The sequence below is a fragment of the Siniperca chuatsi genome, linkage group LG4, assembly GCF_020085105.1.
Source record: "Siniperca chuatsi isolate FFG_IHB_CAS linkage group LG4, ASM2008510v1, whole genome shotgun sequence".
Taxonomy (NCBI): domain Eukaryota; kingdom Metazoa; phylum Chordata; class Actinopteri; order Centrarchiformes; family Sinipercidae; genus Siniperca; species Siniperca chuatsi.
Window position 1 is genome coordinate 27,520,744 of NC_058045.1, and position 20,158 is coordinate 27,540,901.

Sequence of the window (20,158 nt, forward strand, 5' to 3'; positions counted from 1 at the left end):
CTGTATAAATAAAAGTGACTTGACAAGTGAGACCTGGCTAAAATGACAGCATTAAAAAGTTAACATTGGAAAGCAAACAATTTAATATCATACAGAAAATACTGATATATAATATAATAATAATAAATATACTGAAGCAGTGTGCATCTACTACATATATTTCATAAAAAGAACATTGGAAATCATTGAAAATAGTGTGGTTTAAGCTTTAAATAGACGTATGTGACTATACTGATACACCTTGGAGTCAGGTTTTTTTTTTTAGCTCTAAACTAACAGTTGTAGCATTTTTTTGTTAAACCTGGGTGAAATGTTTGAGGTGATGTCACAGGACAATATTTTGAGAGTATATGTTAAACAACGCTCTTACACACAAACAGTCATACAATTAGCAATCTGACGTGACTTGGTGTCACTTTTTTTTAAGCGATATCTTCCTGGGTTTTAGTCAGATGTTCCACAGAAGTGAGAACAACAAATGACAAACAAATTCTCTGAGTGGGAGGACGGCACTCGGGGAGAGAGAAATGGGATTTGAAAGCCGATGATAAAAAGTGGGAGAAGTGCTTGTTACAGTCAGTCTTGAGGATCATGAGACAAGATCTGGCAATAGGGAACGTCAGTTGGAATTTGGAAAATACTGTACTACAAAACAGCACATTACTTTTTATCAGTGGTTATGCGTGTAAATTGGGTGTGTAAGTGCTGCTGACACTTTCTGGTAGTATCTACTAGAAGTGTATATTATTTGTTTTAAATATTTAAAACTGTGGAAAAGCAGCTTTTTGCATTTATAATTTGTTGCTCCAATAAAGGTTTAACTGCACTTGAGAGCTTATATGTCTCTCATGATTCAGGTTTTGTTCTTTTTAGTACTGCAGCACTGCTACAACTTGTGTTTATAGGGATTCATTTACTGTGTTTGTGAATGGTAGGTGTGGTGACATTTACTGTTATTCACAGCACTGTTTCTTCAACTGTGCATGGGGATTTTCAGCTTTTTGATTTCCTTGGTGCCTTATCATGCACCTGAAGGCAGCCCGTCAGTCATTGTGCAGACTGGTTACCTTCTAAAAGACTGTGGTTGTTGCATGTTTCGAAACCACCGCAGAAAGAATTGATTCCTCTTAGGTGACTAAGAGCCATTAGCACATTTATTTTAATCTCCTCCCTTTGCTTCACAGATTGCTGTACAGCAGCCCTGACACATGGTTGGACTTTCGTCGACTTTTATTGATGTTATAGGAATTTCTTCAACACTAAATTTTATGGTGGTATTGTACTCGATGACATTTGCGTGTGTGTCAGCCTACATGTTCCACGTCCCTGGCTGTAATTATGGTGAACCTACCTGGCCACATGGTTAATAACAGGGGAGAAGTGGGTGGGTCCGTAGAGACGCACAGATTTTAGACTCTGGTAATAGGCTTCCATCACCCCCTCGATACCATTGCAGTATGGGTTCTGTGGATTACCATTCTACACAAAAACAGAAAGACCTTTAATAATTGTGGGAGAAAATTACTGAAATGTATAAGAAAAACTGCTAAATACAGCACCCCCTACAACAGAGAAAGGCAACATCAAATAAATAAATAATTATGTAAACAAATAGAAAGGTTTGCAGTAGAAAAGGTACGGAGACAGGCTAGTCCGGTTTAGGAAACCCTTGTAATATGGAAGATGACAGCATAGGTCCAATATGCTCTAAGTAAGGGTCCCCAACTTTATAGAAAGCGCCCACTGAGGAGTGAAGCATTCATGAGATGTATTCATTGGGAATATATTCCATTATAAGATTGTGCCACGTCTTTTTTGTTGGAGCAGCATCTTCGATCCAAAGGAGCAAATTATTCTTCCTAGCGGCAAAAGTAAATTGATTAAATAACCTCTTGTGTTTAATATTTATGATATCCATCTGACCATCTGGAAGACCAGGAAGGAGGCACATAGGGTCTAACTCTATTGGAACACCAAAAATAACACAATTCATCCACAATGCCAGACCAATAGCTTTGTAGCGCCACACATGACCAGAAACAGTGAATGTAATTGCCAGTCTCCGAGTTACACTTGAGCGGAGACACATTGGCATCCATTTTGTTCTTGAGAGCAGGTGTTACATGTGTGCGATGTACACTTCTAAACTGAGCAGATTTGGTTTGATTACAGATTGATATTTCCATAGCATGGATCGTCACTTCCTGCCAGTCTAGATCGTCAGTAGAGATTCCCAAGTCTCTCTCCCAGGCTTGCTTAGTTGCTTGGGAAGTTAGTAATGAGTTGGAATTTAGGGCTCTATAAAATACACTAATGTTACATCCTAGTCTCTTAATTAAATTATGTTTTCCTTGTTTCCAGTTTTCAGTTATTATTTCCTGTTTTATTTTGGTATACTCACCTCTGTCTCTCGTTTCAGATGCGTCCTGCCCTCATGTGTCTCCCACCAGTGTGATTGCCCTGATTAGTTTCACCTGTCCATCATTACCCTTCCATCATAACCAAACTTTCCGTGACTTAAACCCAGCCTTTTGTCTCGCGTTTTTGATACCTTGGCATTTTTGGACTGATTCCCCTGTGTACCAAACCCTGCTTGCAAGTAAACATTTTATTCTCCATCTGCTCTGTGTCATCAAGTCCAGGGTCTGTTTGTGCCAGCCTTATAACTAATGCGTTTCTTGGATACTTGTAAAGACAAGGCCCTTCTACATGTGAGGTGGCACTATTGGTTGGTTGGTATGTGGTAGGGGATGTTACCTGAGCACGGCCCTCTGTAGTACGGATGGACCTCCAGGCTTTGACTGCGCTTAAAGTGATAGGTTTAGTACAGAGGTCCTTGACAGACTCAAAGTTATCCACAAACAGCATTTGGACTGACAGATTCAATTTCGAGCTAGATTGAGGCTGGGTCATATTTGAACCAATCCGCTATCACCCAGAGGTGTGTCGCCAGCTGAGAGTCTCACATTTGGTACATCTAAGCACCCATCAGAACCAGCCATTTGGAGTTTTGCCATTTTCAGTTGGGGCCTCCTTTTGCTCCAGATAAAAAGGAACTCAGCCAGCCTTCGAACACCATCTGCCTTTATGATATCCAGAAGAGGAGGGAAATTGGTCTTAAACATCTGGCCCTATGTGGGTGTTATATACACTCCCAAGTTAACAAAACCAGTGCGTGACCAACAGAAAGGAAAGGGCTCTGACAGGCTTGGGACAGACGTTTGAGATGCCAGCGGCATGGCCTCATACTTTGCTAAATTAATTTTGTACCCTGAAAAAGTGCCAAATGTTGAGATGGCTTGGGTCAGGCAGGGAATAAAGATTTGTGGTCTTGACAGAAATATTAACACGTCATCTGCGTACAGGGTAATTTCATGCTCCCTCTCTCCAACCAGATATTAGAGCATTCTGCCTTATTGCTTGGGTCAGTGGCTCAATAGCAACACTGAAGAGCAACGGGCTAAGTGGGTCACCCTGTCTATTCCATCTAGGGGGATAATTGCTAGATCTCAGCCCATTAGTCAGAACTGCTGCCGTTGGAGTATTGTAAAGAACCCTGACCCAAATTACAAAGTTATCACCCAGGCCAAATTCCTCCAGTGTATAAAACAAATAAGACCACTCGACCTGGTCGAATGCCTTCTCTGCATTGAAAGAAAGCACAAGGGCAGGGTCCTTGCAGCTCTGGGATAGCTGAATGATATTAAGGATCCTTCTAATTATCACAGGAGTTCTGACCCTCAATAAAACCGGTCTGATTTTTCTTAATAATGTAAGTAGGGCTATTGGCCTACAGAAGGCACAAATATCAGGGCACTTTCTTTTTTTTACAGATAAGAGAGATATTGGCCTCCCTGAGTGACTGAGATAGAATCCTATTTTCCAATGAATGGTTAAACATAGTCAGCAAGGGCTCTAAGATTATTATTAAACTCCTCATAAAACTCGCACCAAAATCCATCTGGCCCTGGGGCCTTCCCCGATGGCATAGATTTCAAAGCAAGCAATGCTTCCTCTCTTGTGATTGGGGCATTTAACTGTAGTTTTTGAGCTTCTGTAGCCTTTTGGAGTCTCAGGTCTGAGAAAAATAAGTGCATAAGGGCTAGGGCATTGTCAGGCTGTTCCGACTTCTATAAATTGAAATAAAATAATGCAAACCCTTAGTAGTAGTAATAGTTTCTGACACCACTGGAGTTTTTAATTGAAACAATAGTTTGAGAGTCTGCCCTCTTTTTAACAAGATGGGCAAGATATCTACAGGGTTAATCCCCAAATTCATATAGCTTCTGTCTGGTGACAGTCTTTAGCACACTGAACCACTGTTAAATCTGTTGAATAACTCAAAAGGGGTAATGCAACGTTTGACGTAAGAGAAGGCTCAGACTGTCCAGCCCTAAAGCTAAGAAGACCGTGTGGTGTCTTGACTTCTTGAGATATGCTTGTTTAAAATTGGTTTTGATTAGATTTGTGTTCAAAGAAGACAAGATAGCTAAAGTGAGCCATAAACTCCCTTCTTTATGACCTTGTTCTCATGGCAGCTTGGGTATAACTAGGCTAGTGGGACGGGGGGGTTGGCAAGCTGACACTATACTGCGTTTGATGTGTGGAGCTGGCTTCCTGGTACCAGTACTTAAGACAACTGAGACTGACCAGAGTTTTTTTTATTCATGAATAAATAAAGAATAACATTTGATGTCAGTTTCACAAATTCTGCAAATGTGAAATGAAGATATTTATGTCCTTGGAAGATTTTAGTATCCCATAATGTAAAATTCATGATGGCCATGTTTTGTATTCTGTATTCTCCTTCTTTCGGCTGCTCCCTGTAGGGGTCACCACAGCAGATCCTGTATTTCCATCTCATTGGCAAACTGGGCCCCACCCAACCTGGCATGGAGATCTGATGATCCGCATATTTGATTTGGCATAGGCTTTTTTTTACCTGATGTAACCCTCCCCATTTATCCAGGCTTGGGACCAACAATTAGGAATGCACTAGTTTGTGCATCCCCAGTAGCTAGGGTGCAACCCAGGGTTCAGTGTCTTGCCTAAGGATACTTCAACATGTGGACTGTCAACTGTATTAAAGTATATATTTTAATTGGGGGATGTGTAGGCTTGCATCAAATGTTTCTTAACAGCTGCTGCAACACAATTCAAGTGACTACACACAAACTCAAGAAAGCCTTTAGTCTTTTTTTAACCTCACTTTGTACCATTATTCTAAACTGAAGCCAAAGACTGTAAGTTCTTCTTCATTTGTATTAAGGCAAATTAAAAAGACAGTAGTCTGATTCTGGTGAGTTTGATTACGCTTTTGTCATTTCAGGAACAATTCAGGAAAAAAGCAGACCATATTTGCAAAGATTACACATTACTTTTTCTCCTTCAGGATGATGCTATGCTGTTGGTCTGGAGTATCTTCACCCACATTCCTGCTTCAGTTTTAGTTAGTTAGTTTACTGTGTAAACTAACTGTTTATACAGTGTGCCACCATCATTGATTTAATGGCAGCCAGTAAATATTGTGAAAAATTTGTTAAATATATTCAAGGGCAATTAGAATAACTTGTTTACATAGCGTATCCGTGGTACACCTGGGACCTACACACATTTTAACACTATGCATCAAAGTTAAAATGAAATTGAATATAGTTTGTTTTGATATATTCAGAGAGAGTGCAGCTGACAGGAATAATAAAAACGCCCTTAAGGAGTAAAAAATAAAAACGTATTTGTAGGTTTTATATCCCTTTATGGGGAAAAGGCTTGGATGGAATTACATTTTATTTTCAAAACAGGCGTGTTTTGGCTGCAAATTGCAAGATAACAGGATTACATGCATACTCAACAGACATAAAAAAAATGGCCACCCCAGGGCCAAAACATCAATAATACTCCAATATTATCAAAAAATATTACCAAGTGTAAGAGGCACTAGAAGGTTGCAAGCCCTTAAGAATGTAAAATCCAATCTAACATTAAACATATTACACATATTTTAGGGAAATGTCGACAGTTTATTTCTTCTGTTGCAGCATTTCAATAAAGAATATCCTGAGGCAAGCCATTTCACATTTTTAACTCTACATAAGGAATGGATACCAGGAGAAGCATTTTGGTAAAATCCATTGTGGTGAGATGCAGTTTGTTTGCACCAGATGTTATCAGTCAATTCTTGTTTTAAGATGTTGAACGAAAGTTGTTGCCATGTTTTTGTATCTCTGCAGCCCCCAACATCCTTTAAAAAACCTTAAAATCGATGTCTGAGTTGACTGGGTTTAAGATATCCAAAAGAAACTAACAAAGAAGCAAACAATACATTATTTAAGCTACCCATATGTTTAGGGCTTTCTAATTATCTCAGTATGAAACCATCTTTACCAACTCTGCTTGGTTGCCCATGAGTACGAACAGTGCAAATGAGACTCCTTTGCTTTGTAAATGGAGCTTGCATAATTACGTCGGATTCATTGGTGGCTTTCTCCCACTGCGGCTACATAGCTGAAGTCTTCCTCTTTAAGAGCTGACAAAGTCCTTAATGGTTAGATTAATGCATATGTGTCTCAAGGTCTGGTGCCTCTGGGGAGGCTGTTATCCAACACTGAGCAGCTGTAATGGCTGTTAACGCCTCTGGAGCAACATCTGGAAGGGACAGTAGAGCGCTTGACATTGGCAGAGTGGTATGGATGGATGGATGGATGGATTGGTGGAGGATGAGAAATGGAAAGTTAAAAAGATACATAGTTGAGTGCTGATAGTGTTGAATGGAGGACACAGATAATCCAGATTATTTATCCTTAACGGGTACTGTGTTTATGATTTATATATGTTAGAGTTATCAAATGATTGTCAAACCTTGGTATAATTTCCATAAAGATATTAAAATCTTTGTCACTTCAGTAGGACTGGCAGAATATAGAGAGAAGAAATTGGGTGTGTTTGCACAGCTATAAAGGCTTGTTTACAGCCAAAAACTAACCAGCTCATTTGGATTCCATCACCACAGTGTGTGCAGGCTGGCTGGGCTGCATTTGTTCATATTTTTGGACAGCAGCGTTCACCACCCACCAATACACTATTGCCTGTAATTGGAGTTTTTATGTTTATATCTTTCTTTGAGAAACATGCAAGTTTTCTTTGCACTCACTGTGACAGATAAGCTCTTCTGTCTGGCATGATGGCCATTAAAAGATTTATTCTCTGTGGCATATTCAAGAACAGTTTGAGAGCAAGCCAAATTTAAATTTGTTTTTATACTGCCAGTCTTAATCAATGTTGTTCAAAATTAGCACCACATTTCACATGAGCCCTACTGAGATTTTGTCTCTGATTTTACTTAAGATGATAAATATCTTAAGAACTATTGGATTGATTGCCATGCAATCTGGTACAGACATTCATGTTTCCCACAGAATAAATCTAACTTTATTTGAACTGTCTTTCAATTACCCACTATCAAAGAATTCCACATCTACTAGATGAATTGGGTCAAAATTTGGTACAGGCATTCATGGTTCCCAGACAAGGTATATTATGACTTGTGTACCCCGTGACTTTTCATCTTTCACCATCATCAAGTCTAAATTTTAATTTAGTTAAACAGGCAGATGTTTGCATATTTTATGTATGTTTATGTAGGGAAATGGATGCACAGATAAATGCAAGTGTTCATACAGTATTTACCTACATATGGATAAATGGAAGGATACATGACTGGAAGATTTGTGTATGTATATAGGTGGATGGCTGGATGTTTGGATGATGCAAATCATGAGAAAGTCGTCTCCTCACCAGGGCAAACTCATGCGAGACCCGTCCATCTGGGGGAAGCTTGGCACCAAAGCCCAGTGCAGGAAACATCTTGTCGCTGTCGTAGTCCTGGATGATTTCTCCGACAGCCCGCAGTGCCATGGCGTAGTCATTCAGCTGGTATGGGCTCATGTAATGGAGTGAGGTGGGCTGGGACGGGTTGCCTGGGACCCGAATGGTTCAACACAATAAAACACACATCAGTATCAAACTGTAATTATGCCTGCTCCGCCTGGGCTGTGAGTCATATTAAAATAAAAACGAGGGGAGTGGGTGCAAGGGGGCTAAAATGCAGACTGGAGTTTTAGTTATACAAACATTTCTCGAAGGCACAGCTGCACTGGAGGCAGAAATAATCTCACTGGTTGACTCAAACCTCAGCGGGTAGGGTGAGGAACGATAATTTTACAGTGTAGCTAAGTAATATAGCCAAGTAATGTAGCCACAGTTGCAATTTAGCTACTAAACTAACAAGATGAGCTACAGTGACCCGCTGACCCTCCAAGATCTTCTCTCTCCCAATGTCATAAATGAATTGAATCAGTAAACATGTGATTACTCAGAAATAATGCAGGGTCGTCTGATTACAACTTTTTGATCTGCAAAAAAAAAACCTTCTCTTTCCTATCCATAAAAGCAAGAAGCTGCTTGTGGCAATAAAAAGAAAAAGATGATAGATAAAAACAAAAAGTCCAGATTAATTTGTCTTGTTTTTATTTTTTGGCAAAAACTGTTAAATGAGAATAGATGAAGATAAATACATGAAAGTAAAAACTGTAACTACAATGGTAACATTAAAGTCTAAGGCTAGTGGTGAAGTCATACTTTCTGACTTCTGTACCATCTGTAGCATTCAGCCCCTAGCCCATTAGTTCTTCTGAAGACGTGAATCTTTAAAAATGTGTCGGAAATATGTAGTTTCATTGTAAAAAAAGGCTCAGTAATTTCCTAAAACAGCTGGGCACTTTAGGAAACAGGAGGAAATAGTTTATTTGTTGGGGGGTATTTTCAGCTGCAGAGTAATACACATTTGGTGCTCTAGTGAGTATTTCTGGCAGCAGGACGGTGTATGTGGGATTGAATCAAAATAAACTACAGCTCCCATGTTCATCATAATGAAGGAACATGTCACCCAGTACAACAGTGTGGCTCACTGATGTGTTTTTAATAGTTTTTGAACAACAATGGAGCTGTATGTCACAGAGGAATAAGAAATATCAGGCTTGGGTTACAAAGATAATACTTGTTATAGGATTCATTCCAGCCTTGTACTTGAATATGCTATGAATGTGTATGGACTGCTTTGTGTAACAAAATAAATGATAACACCTGTACTCTGACAAAACTTCTGTTAGAAGGTTTGCAAATATGAGCACTGGGACTTCAGCATGGTCCCAATTGCCAACAAAAATAATCTAATTGCATGCATAATATCACTATTATTTCAGCCATTCTCAAAGATGGGAATGATTTGATGGCAGTAAAAAACACCACCTATTTCTCTTGTGATCTAATGATGTCCCCAAAAGTGTATTACATGTTAACTTATTGAATCATCTCTTACTAAAATGAGAACATCACTCATATGTCTTCTGCGCAGAATTGCTTATTTTGTTTGTTTTCCATTAAATTGTTGTCACTGACAAATGTACAGCAGTTCACCTGTGGGGCTTCATAAATACTGACTACATGGTGACAACAATCTGAATTGGAAATGTAATTTAAAGAATGTGGGTTTCTGTCTACACTGAGCCACAAACTGTACAAATTGTGGTTAATAAAGAACATCAAACTGAGCTCAGATGTTTAAAGTAATAATGTTCAAATAATTGTCCAACTTTCAGCTGCTTTGCCTTTTTTGTCTCTAGCTGAATAAAAGGGGGTGTCATTAGAATAAGTAAATTAAAATTGACTTATAAGGAATCATTTAAGAATTTACATCAAATAAAGATCTGAGTGTTAACCACCAAAGTTTTATCTGTTCGATACACTTAAGGGATTTTATTGATCTAAAACACTTACCATTTGATGCTGTGAAATCAATTGCCACTGTGAAATTAATCTGGGTCCTACAAGAGAAAATAAATCACATAAGGAGTAAAGTGGAATCATCAATCACACTAGATTATACCACAGCATGTTTCAAAAGCATGCAGCAGCGAGCAATTAAGCAACGGGTTATCGGCAGCTGTCTGTCTTCATATTGGAGCTAAGAGATAAACACTATGCAGTAATCCTCTCAGCTGAGTCTACACTACATCACAACTGCACGTGACTCTGGATTTAATGACGAGAGTGATGGTGGTGCTTAATATCTGCAGAATCATATGCTGCCGTTTATTGTGAACTTACCCGCCTCGGATGTAGTCCAGGAAGGAGAGCTCAGAGTCCACCAGGCAAGACAGGAGAGTGACCTGCCAGTCAGAAAAGTGTAGGAATTAGACTTTTACTTTCAGATCAAACCAGTGATCATAAGTTTCTAATTTTGTCATTTTGTGATGGTAAAAACAGTGGTCAGGCTGGTTAGGTAGACTATCTTACGTCTCTCTAACATGCGGTTCTGTATCTTGTTCTTGTTTCTCAATATTTCATACAGCCACTGCAGGTGGGGCGTGGATGCAGCAGACATGAAGTTGCATGAATATGATTCATGTGGTGACATTTAAACAAACAAATGTGCTCTGATGCTAGCAAGGCTATCTTACTAACCTGAATCTTTTGTTTACTTCAATTGCCTGAATTCTTAATGAAAATGAAATACACTTTCGTTGGGGTGGGGGGAAGGGGGCGTGACAGAAAACGTTTGAGAACCACTGAAGTAATCAATTATCAAAAAGCAGCTCACACACACTGAACCTGGGGCTTTTGGGGCCCCTGGATGCTTGGGGTCCCAGGGCAGTTTCCAGATTTGCCCAGTTGGTAATCCAGCCTTAATTGAGAGTTGTGATTTTTCAGTTCCAACCTGTACTGTACATTATGGATGTATGTGTGGTACCAAATCTGATCATAAAATTAAAATTTCTCAGCGTTGCAATAAAGATTTACAGACACAGGAATATCTCCATAGGTAAATATTTTTAGCATGAAAGATAACAAGACATTAAAGCAGGGCTATTCAATTACAAATTCATTTGGGCCAGATTTTAAAACCAGGAAATGTAGATGGGCCAGGCATTTTCAGCAGCCAATTTAAAACATAATTTTTTTTGTTTTTGGTAATGACAAATTTTAAATGCAAATGAATGTAATAAAAATAGCAGGTGTTTGGGGATGGCGGTAAAATACAAATACTTGCCAGTCCAGGCAGGGTTAAACTGACGCTTTACATTGTCAAATTTACGTTTCAGGGTTGACAGAGACATATTTTCAGTAGAGCACTTCCTTACTTGTGACTGTCAATAGCCAGATGTTTTGAGAAGGAAGCAAGATGGCTCACTCGTTAGCTACTTCCATACACTAGCCTATATATGTAGTTTACATATGTAGTTTTTTGTCATATATCAGATTTATGTATGCTGGGCCACTTTGGAGGTTGCTTCTGGGCCAGATGTGACCCGTGGGCCGCAATTAAATAGGCCTTCATTAAAGTGTAAATAAAGCAAAATAACTAATGTGATAGGTATTTGTGGTGGCACCTCAATTCAGTTAAAACCTGAAGGCACATATTTTAAACAAAATATTTCCCTGACACTGTCTTCTACCTGTCTTTTTGACATCACTGTCACTTCATATTGGTATTGTATACCATACCATACATAAACAAATCACATGAACTCTGAATAGCAATTACTGAATAGCAGTGTACATGCAGCTGTGGTGTCACAATGGAAAAACATCAGTGAAAGCTGCACAAACTGTTGACTCACCGTTCCTGAGTTTTGATACTTTTTCTTCTTCTTTCCTTTCTTCTTTGGATTTAGCACCTGTGGAGAAAACATGAACTTGAATCCACTTTGTTGTGTCTCAGTGAGCAGTGGGTGACAATGGCAGCCAGAGATCCTGACTCATTTGTTCTTCTTGGTTCAAATCAACCTAGTCTCTATCCAGCAAAATTAAAATAAATGTTTTTTAATACATTTGACAATATTTTTCTATTACCTGTGTGGAGAGAGAGAACACCCTGCTCTTCCTGCCTCTACAGTGTAAGTGATTCAGGTTGTGCTTCATCAGCACCTTTACTGACTCTTGACCTTCAGTGATTTATGGTTTGCCCACACTCAGCCAGTGTTGAATTTAATGGACCGGTCAATGAACTTCACCGAGCATTAGAAGTAGAGACAGAAGTCAGTCTTTTGAGGAACTGGTGCTAACTGCAAATACTGTACATTGTTATGTATTTCAAGTAAGGCATAGCATACTACTAGAGTCAATGTATAAGTGCTGATGTATTCCTCCATGTCAGTTTGTGCAGTGAAAGTATAATGACTTGAATCGAAATATAGACCAGAAAGGAAGGTTTTTACATTTAAAATTTTTATGTATTATGTTTTGTGTGCTGAGCTTCTAAATACATTTTAAATCAAGTGGTGCATCATATTGGTGCCTGAGTATGTTGCTTGTCCATCCCTCTCTAAGGCCCAAAGACAAAGAACCACAAGGCGCTCTGGAGACACAAGGCGTGTTATGTTCACATATTGTGAAAACAGCTATTTCTGACTTTGACCCTGTGCTCCTTTATGCTCTGCACTGTGTGGGCAGCACTATGCCAAAAGTTCAAATTTATTACACTGTGAACACAAGCTGCGCTGTCCTTTGTGAGCTCAGCCTGTTGCTACATGGTATTGCTTGTGCTGCAATTAAAGATAGAGGAGAATTTAATAATGTGTGTATTTTAATCTTCCAGAACTACACAACTAAACAAATTATCATATATTATGCCAAAAGTTTGCTTAAAATATCAGCATTCAGATGCAGTAACCAGATCTGTTACAATAACAGTCTCTCTAGTTATCTAAAGGAAGCTTTAGCAAAAGTTCAATAAAGAAGATATTTTCTCTCACATTCTGCCTTTATTCCTCTATTGGTGAATTTCTACCACGCCTTTCCGCTCTAATCTTCTCTGTTACTTCCCAGTCTGTCAAAGTTCCTTTCATTCATAAATTTTCACATCACCATACCTGTGCTCCTTGAGCCAACTGAGTTTATGTTAGCCAAAGTCTTCCTCTGTTGCTAACCTCCAAAAATATTGTTACTCACTTCAAGTTGATCTCTTCTTAATAAGTTGCTGCTAGTAACATCAGCACTGTAGCCTAGGTCTATAGTTCACCTCTCAGCTCTCCTCTGAGAATTCTGTAGAAGCTAAGACTTGTGCAAACGATGTACTATTTTTTTTTTTACTTTCCCCCCCCTAGTGCTCTGTGTCAAAAAATGCTTCGACATCCCAGATCTCCCCTGCACAGACCAATTTGAGTGTCTGTGAGGATATTTTTGATTTGAATTAGGGTCAGATTGGGGTAAGGACTAAGTGGAGAGAGTCAGAGAGAAGTCACTGTACTGGCATCTACATCCATGACTGTCTGTCTCTTTCAATGTGTGTGTGTGAAGAATATCACCTCATAGATGTGGAACTGTGACTGGCTTCTGGACATTTCTCTGTAGCTGGTGCTGAACTCGCCGATAAAGTCGTGGCTGTAAAAATGAACACACAGTCACATTTTAGTGAGTATTATAGTGAGAAGCACTGTAGTTAAACAGTGTCAGAAAAAGCTAAGAACCCATCGTAACAACAGTAAAAATGCCGGCTCGAGAAGTACAGATTCAATTTTTTTGTAGTGTATTCACATTATCTGTAATGTCTTCTTCAAAGTACAGGAGAAATCAGGAGTATCACTAACAAGCTCCTTGGTAACTGGAGGCGTGAGCGTAGCAACCAATTTCATAATTTCATGGAGATAATCAGCACAGTCGGAATCAGGGTCAGAAATTTATGGGCGCTCAGGGCAAAATGCCCTTGAAATTCAAAAACTACCTATGAAATTACCAATGAAGAAGAAAACTGAGGCCCTGAATACTGGGAATTCACTTGCTTCACAAGATAAACACTGTCTCTATTCCCCGACTGACTCTATGAAGTTATATGTCAAGAGACCATTCAAGCAGTATTAATAGTTAATGTACTGTATATTTAAAGCAGTAGGGAGTGTTGTCAAATGTAGGGCTCTGCAGTGATATTTTTCTACAGCATCTACTCTAACAGTGACAAACAAGAGGGTGTATAAGGACAAACATTTTGGAGTGTGATCTGTGACTATAATCCCAAATGCCTTTCCTTACTTTGCACATATGCTCTTTTTCCCCCTCTTATTTTCAGGGCAGTTTTTATTTTTCAGGAGCATACACTATTAGTGTCATCAGGCGAAAATGGCATCTTTATCTTAGAATGGCATTTAGGATTAATAAATCTAATAAATATATAGCTCATATGTAATTACTACATTTACTCTGCTCCAGGGTCTTGTTGCAAATATATGTGGGGTTTCTTTCACAGCAGGATGTCAATAAAATGTGAATACTGTATAGATTGATGTAGTGCAGACATTTTCACTTTGCTTTAACAATACAAAAGAAAGAGCATCATTCCCTCACCCTCCATCTCTGTCCCAGTCGTACACCTCCACCTTAATGCTCCTGTAGGGAAACAGAAGAGGGATGAGGGAAGGAGAGAAAAATCCCATTAAAAAACCCAATTAGCACCACTGATGCTGTGGAAGGCTGGGGTCCTAAGTGGACAAGCCTACATAAAGCAGAGAGGGGAGTTACATAGTAGTTTTATGAAGGTCGTTATCCTATACCCTGGTGTAACCCAGGCAAATAAGAAAAGAGTTATAAAAAGATAAAAATAAACAAGAATTAGGAAGCACTCAGATAGCACATACCGCCACCAAGATGGCCAAGTCCTCCAAATCTGTATTAGAATGACATAACACGAAGGTATTGATAGGAAATATTCCTGTGTTTATAACCTGCGAGCGTTCATGTCATCGGAGAACTCAAGACAGTTGTATGATCAAAGAGTTGGTTGTGTGAGGGTTAAAAACACTGTGCATGGTCATTATAGCACTGTATTCATTAAATTAGCATTTAACTACCTTAAAACAACAACTTCAGCTGACGTGAGGCATCCATGTTTGTTCATATTAATAATGTGCTTTTGTGCTTTTTCAGGCACATTGTTAAGAGCCAAGATGGATCTATTGGAGCTTTTGGAGGAATTCTCGTTTTCTGGTCCTGCGTTCGACTGGATGTTCACATAAATGGTAACATGTCGGAACCTGGTAATTCCTGTAACTCTCACATGGCATGAGCACAACATTAGCCAATGGCACTCTGTAACATTTTGGCTGAGCAAATTTGGGGATTTGGGGTCTAAAAGCTAAACTGATCTAAGATTTCTGCTGATGCAGCGTAACATTAGCAACGTTTTGCTTGCTAAAACATTGCTGTAAGTCGTTACAAACACAGCAGGCACAGTACAGTGGTACTCTCGTTTTGTCTTGTCATAGTAGTTTTTTGCAAGTTTACACAGGAACTGATGAAACTTTCAATAAGAGGAAGCAAGACTAACTTTAGCTTTCTGCTGCTAGATCGTAGCACAGTTTGTAGAGTCAATTTGTACAGTACTAGTTAAAGGTGTCAGTGCTTGTTAGTGTAAAATTTCAAACTGTTGGCTAAAGTAAACACTCACAAGCAGCCTTATCTTTTCAGTACTGTATCCCTTAGCTAACAGGTGGGAAGCTTGGTATTTGCAAGCAAAGCTGCCACTAGATATGATTGCACCCTTAAAGACAGAGTGAAATAAAAAATGCATTTTCCAGGTTTTCCCCGTGTCCCTGTGTTAATTGTTCTGCTATTCCTATGTATATGTCAAACATATGTCTAAAAAGTATTTATATATCAAAATAGCTCTTTTTACTAACTGTAAACATTGTGAGTGAAATATTTGCGTTTGTGGGATTCCTACTTTCTCCTACTGTACCTGTCATAGTCTCCGTTACACAGCGCCCTGACAGGAATTTTAAACGCCTGCCACACCGGATCCAGAGTATTCTTCACCACTTCTGTTTTATGGCAGATGGTATACCTGCGAGACATACAAAGCTGTTAACAGATTAAAAATTTAACTTAAAGTCCAACTGAAATCACATTTAGTTGTCCCTTTTTGTAGTCAAAAATAATGTCAACGTGTTTTTTCAATGTATTGTTAATAGTTTTTTATTATTAAAAGGAAGAAAAACGGTCTTTGGGGAAAAATCAGAAATGCTCCTCTTTGTCTCAGTCGGCTGGAGGGGCGTGTTTGATTGACAGCAGCTGGCAGGCTGCCAGAGTGTCAGTGTAATGCGGTGGTCACACTACAAAGTGACATTTGCTTGCCCATGCAAAATATGTGGGGCAGGAAGATTGGTGACTTAGTGACTACTCGCCGGGTGAGTTGGTGCACTACTGTAGCTGGCGAGCTAACCATTAACTCACAAGACAGCCCAGCTGGGCTAGTCCGTCACAATCGCTCCTAAAGCTTTTCTCCATTTTCTCTGCACTGTTCTGTTTACATCCCCCTGACATTTTGTTCAATAAAAAGTTAATGGAGAGAAAATAAAGTTCTCTGCGCTAACAAGCTTGCTAACAGTAAGTTAGCAAACTCGTCAGCTTAGCTTGGTCACTTAACAGTTTATTCAAGAGACGTATAACACCACTAACTTTTGTCTTATAGCTGTCTGCAAACCATTGCTCTTTTGTGGAACACTTTTTACTCTGACAGAGGAGGTTAAATAAATTACCTTTAAATTTAGCAACACAGCTAAAAAAGGTACAAGCTTCATCCATTTTTGGATCCCCAGCTCTCCGTCCCCATAAACACCCTCAAAGACGGCTAGCTAATAGTCAGTGACGGAAATTCACGGGTCAAGCTCACCAAAGTTGAAATGCCTGTGACAGAACGCTGACGTTACTGCTTTATGCGAGATTTGACTGGCTGTATCGAAATAAGGTCTCCATCTACGTAGACAGATACCGTAACGATATTCCGTCGAATTAATGTGAAAATAGCACGAAAAATAGGGTGCGACACCTTGAAACCAAAAAATATAAAATACAAATTTCTCCCTTTTGGTTTCAGATTTTTCTCTCAAAGGAGAACCCAGCAGATATGCATGCTGCAGTAGACAAAAAAATGCAGTTTAATTTCAGCTGGACTTTAAAGGTAAAAACAAAACCATGTGTGCACCTCTTCTTTGTTATTAAGGGGGGTGTAATCTTAAGTATTTAATAAAGCATGATCTTTAGCTGAAATAACAGCTTCCTGTTCTTTTTTATGTGGCACCTAGTCTGGCTCTTTGTAGCCGCAGCATGCTGCTGTTATACCCTGCGGCTGAACATTTAGGCTGCATCAGTAAATACCCAGCTGCACAAAAAGAGAATGTGTGTCTTCACTAAGATGCTGAAGTCGACTTGAATAAAAGCATCTGCGGGGCAAAGAAACTGCTACCTCCTCACACAGTTTCCACTTAACTCCATCTTATCCATCGCTTCCTCCCTTTATTTTCCTCTTGTCAACTCTGTCCTATTATCTCTGCTCATCCCTCCTGCTGATTTCTCCTGTTAACAGCTGTACGGCATTAGTCACATATACAGCACCAAGAATTAAGTAAAATCACATAAGCAGTTTAGACCTTATATCCTCTCTATGGGAGCTTTTTGGAGCATGAAAAATCACACTCAGAGTCTATATGCATTTCAGGCATCTTTACATGCTGTGTATGTGTCTGCATGTAAAACAGAGATAGCTGCTTTTGTAAATACAGGAAATTGATGTCCACAAATACCACGTAAGTTGCATGTCAACTTACGATCCATCTTCGTTACTGCGGTAAAAGACGAGGAAAGGATCAGATTTTCCAAAGAAGTCCTTCTTATCCAGCTTATTGCCACAAAACTGCAGCATCACCGACTCCTAAAAGGAGGGAAGTAACCAAAATATAGACGTTACACAGCCTCAGGTCTTAAAAAATGAAAACACGTGCCCAATTGCTATCACAAGTAATATTTGTCAAAAGGATGATGAAGCGTGGTACACCGCTTCTCTGTGCCATCTCTGTCAGTTTACACCTTAGATCCTTCTGTTTATTAGCTGCTTTACATTCTGTTCCTGTGACAGATACATTTTGGAGAAAGATTCTGATTTTAAAAAAGTCAACTTAATCTTTTTGATTTCTGTATTATCATGTAGGACTGGCACAATTTCAATATTACTTCTATGTTAATGAAAATGATATAACACATTGTATTTGTGTAAATTTTGGATATTTTCACCCACTGAGTTCTGGGAGCTGATATTAAAATGTTATCTTCCCCTGCCCCAAAACAAAGACTAGAGAATTAAAGCAAGATAATCAGGCTCGGTTTCACCCCTGACCACTCTGACATATTATTACTGTGATATAATCTGAAATCTATAATTAATGATGCGCAGGGGTTATGTTTCAATAAAGTGTTTGTAAGCGTAACAATGAATTTCCCTGTGTTCTAGTTCTTAAGAGTTTCCTTGAATGCCTTTGGAAGGCACCTTGAAAAATGGATGTGAGCTTGTTTCATTTAGCTGTATGTTTATATGCAGTGTGTAGATGGAAAGCACAAAACTGTGAGATGAACAAAAAACAATGTCAGTTGTATGTAGAAGAGAAATTGGTGTCTCTGCCTCTTTTACAAAGGTTTTCTCTCCTTATGTCATATTTTGGAGCATAATGACAGCTTAGAGCCCTTGCTCTTTGATTTGAAGGAAGGGCACCAAAATGTGACATTCACAGTTTGATGTTTTGACCTAAAAGAAAAAAAATCTGCTATTATACTTCACTGTAGCTTCACTAGAAATATCTTGTTGTGAAGTTATGTATCTACAGGTGGCAAAAACACCACCAAACAACAAAATGGGCCCAGAATGGTGAGGTACTTTTTCAGAAATGGCAGTTTTTTCTAACAGCATCCAAATGTTTGAGCTGACACCCCCCCACTCTGAAAGTAAGTGATTCAAATAGACAGAGACACAGTCCAACTTAAGACATGACAACAGTGTCAAACAGTCCACTGTGTCTTGAACTGAAAACCAGTCCTCTTACACTGGTTGACAACTAGCACCATGAACAAAAGTGTTTTTTGTTTTTTGCCTGAGACTAAAATGTGCAAAAGTTACTACAAATCTGTTAAAGTGACCATAACTTGTTAAAAGCACAGTATCTATTCTGTGATGGTGCCTGATGCTTCTTCTGGCTTGCAGCAGTACAGCGGTATTTTTAGAAAATACGCTTTTAGATAATACACTTGGTTCTGTAATTGAAGTCAAATATCTGGTGTTATAGAAACGCTAGCGTCTAAGAAATAATGTCTTTGGTGCATCCTTAAAGGAATACAGTAACAGTGTTAAAATGCACTTAAGGAAAGTGTTGAGGAAAGTGTTAAAAATACATAAAATACTGCATGTATGTCTAAACTCAGTTGCCTTATAATACAACAGCCCTGCAATAAGACCCTCCTACGTGAAGGTGGGTCTTATTCAGTTTTTGTTGATTCAACTGTATGACCTTTGCAGGCTATAGTTTGTGGTGCTGTTGAATTGTATTGAGTTATACTGAGAGGCGTTTGTAATATTCTGTCCACCCTCCTTGATTTAAATGGGGTGAAAGTAGGATTTTTTGCAAGGTTGTTGTATTAGACTGCATTAGTTTTAACTAGGTGAACCTAACAAACTGTAATGTATTTGTGTGTGTCTGCGTGCATCTGTGTGTTTTTATTAGTCCAGGAGGGCAATCGTGTATGAGTTAAGCTTGTATAAAAACAGCATTTTAAATTATATTTATGGCAAAATCCACTTATTACATCCAGACTTGTGTCGAAAAGCACTTATGTTAGGAGTACCAGATGGGTCAGGCTTGTCACTTTGTAAGATATAAGAACCAGAAAGTTTGGCTAATTAGAGGAAAGTATCTGAAAAGTGTGAAAGTTCTATTTCAAATGAACCAACAAGGGAACCAAATGGACTCTTACCCTGCAGTTGCTCAGCTCTTCTGCTCGCACTATGATGGTGCCACATTTCTTCCCTGGAATCCCACTAGAAAAAAAAAACAAGAAACCCCCCCCCAAAATATTCCCATTACATTCAAGCAGACACAGGCCTCAAGCAATGGGTTTGTGACAGGTAGGACAATGATTTGAAACCACAGAGTTATAGGGAAAATCTGTCTGGGTGGTATAAGAGTGTAATGTAGAGTAAACAACTAATTAAAAAGAGTCTATAGAAACTATATTGTATAGTTCAATTTTCAGTTTTATATACATTTGTTTCTTTAATTTTCTTCTC

The 20,158-nt window shown here is 38.9% G+C and overlaps 1 protein-coding gene across 1 annotated transcript in view; it reads right to left on the reverse strand.

Moving 5' to 3' along the window:
* The window catches only part of LOC122874497 (copine-8-like), a 72,410-nt gene that overhangs the window by 10,198 nt on the left and 42,054 nt on the right, over positions 1–20,158 (reverse strand). Inside the window, exons 7-16 of the mRNA XM_044192415.1 lie at positions 19,846–19,909; positions 17,655–17,758; positions 15,788–15,892; positions 14,398–14,439; positions 13,365–13,440; positions 11,679–11,735; positions 10,165–10,226; positions 9,835–9,881; positions 7,795–7,976; positions 1,352–1,479 (exon numbers count right to left, since the gene is read on the reverse strand). Of these exons, the coding sequence (XP_044048350.1) occupies positions 1,352–1,479; positions 7,795–7,976; positions 9,835–9,881; positions 10,165–10,226; positions 11,679–11,735; positions 13,365–13,440; positions 14,398–14,439; positions 15,788–15,892; positions 17,655–17,758; positions 19,846–19,909 (867 nt within the window). The remainder of the gene's footprint in view (positions 1–1,351; positions 1,480–7,794; positions 7,977–9,834; positions 9,882–10,164; positions 10,227–11,678; positions 11,736–13,364; positions 13,441–14,397; positions 14,440–15,787; positions 15,893–17,654; positions 17,759–19,845; positions 19,910–20,158) is intronic.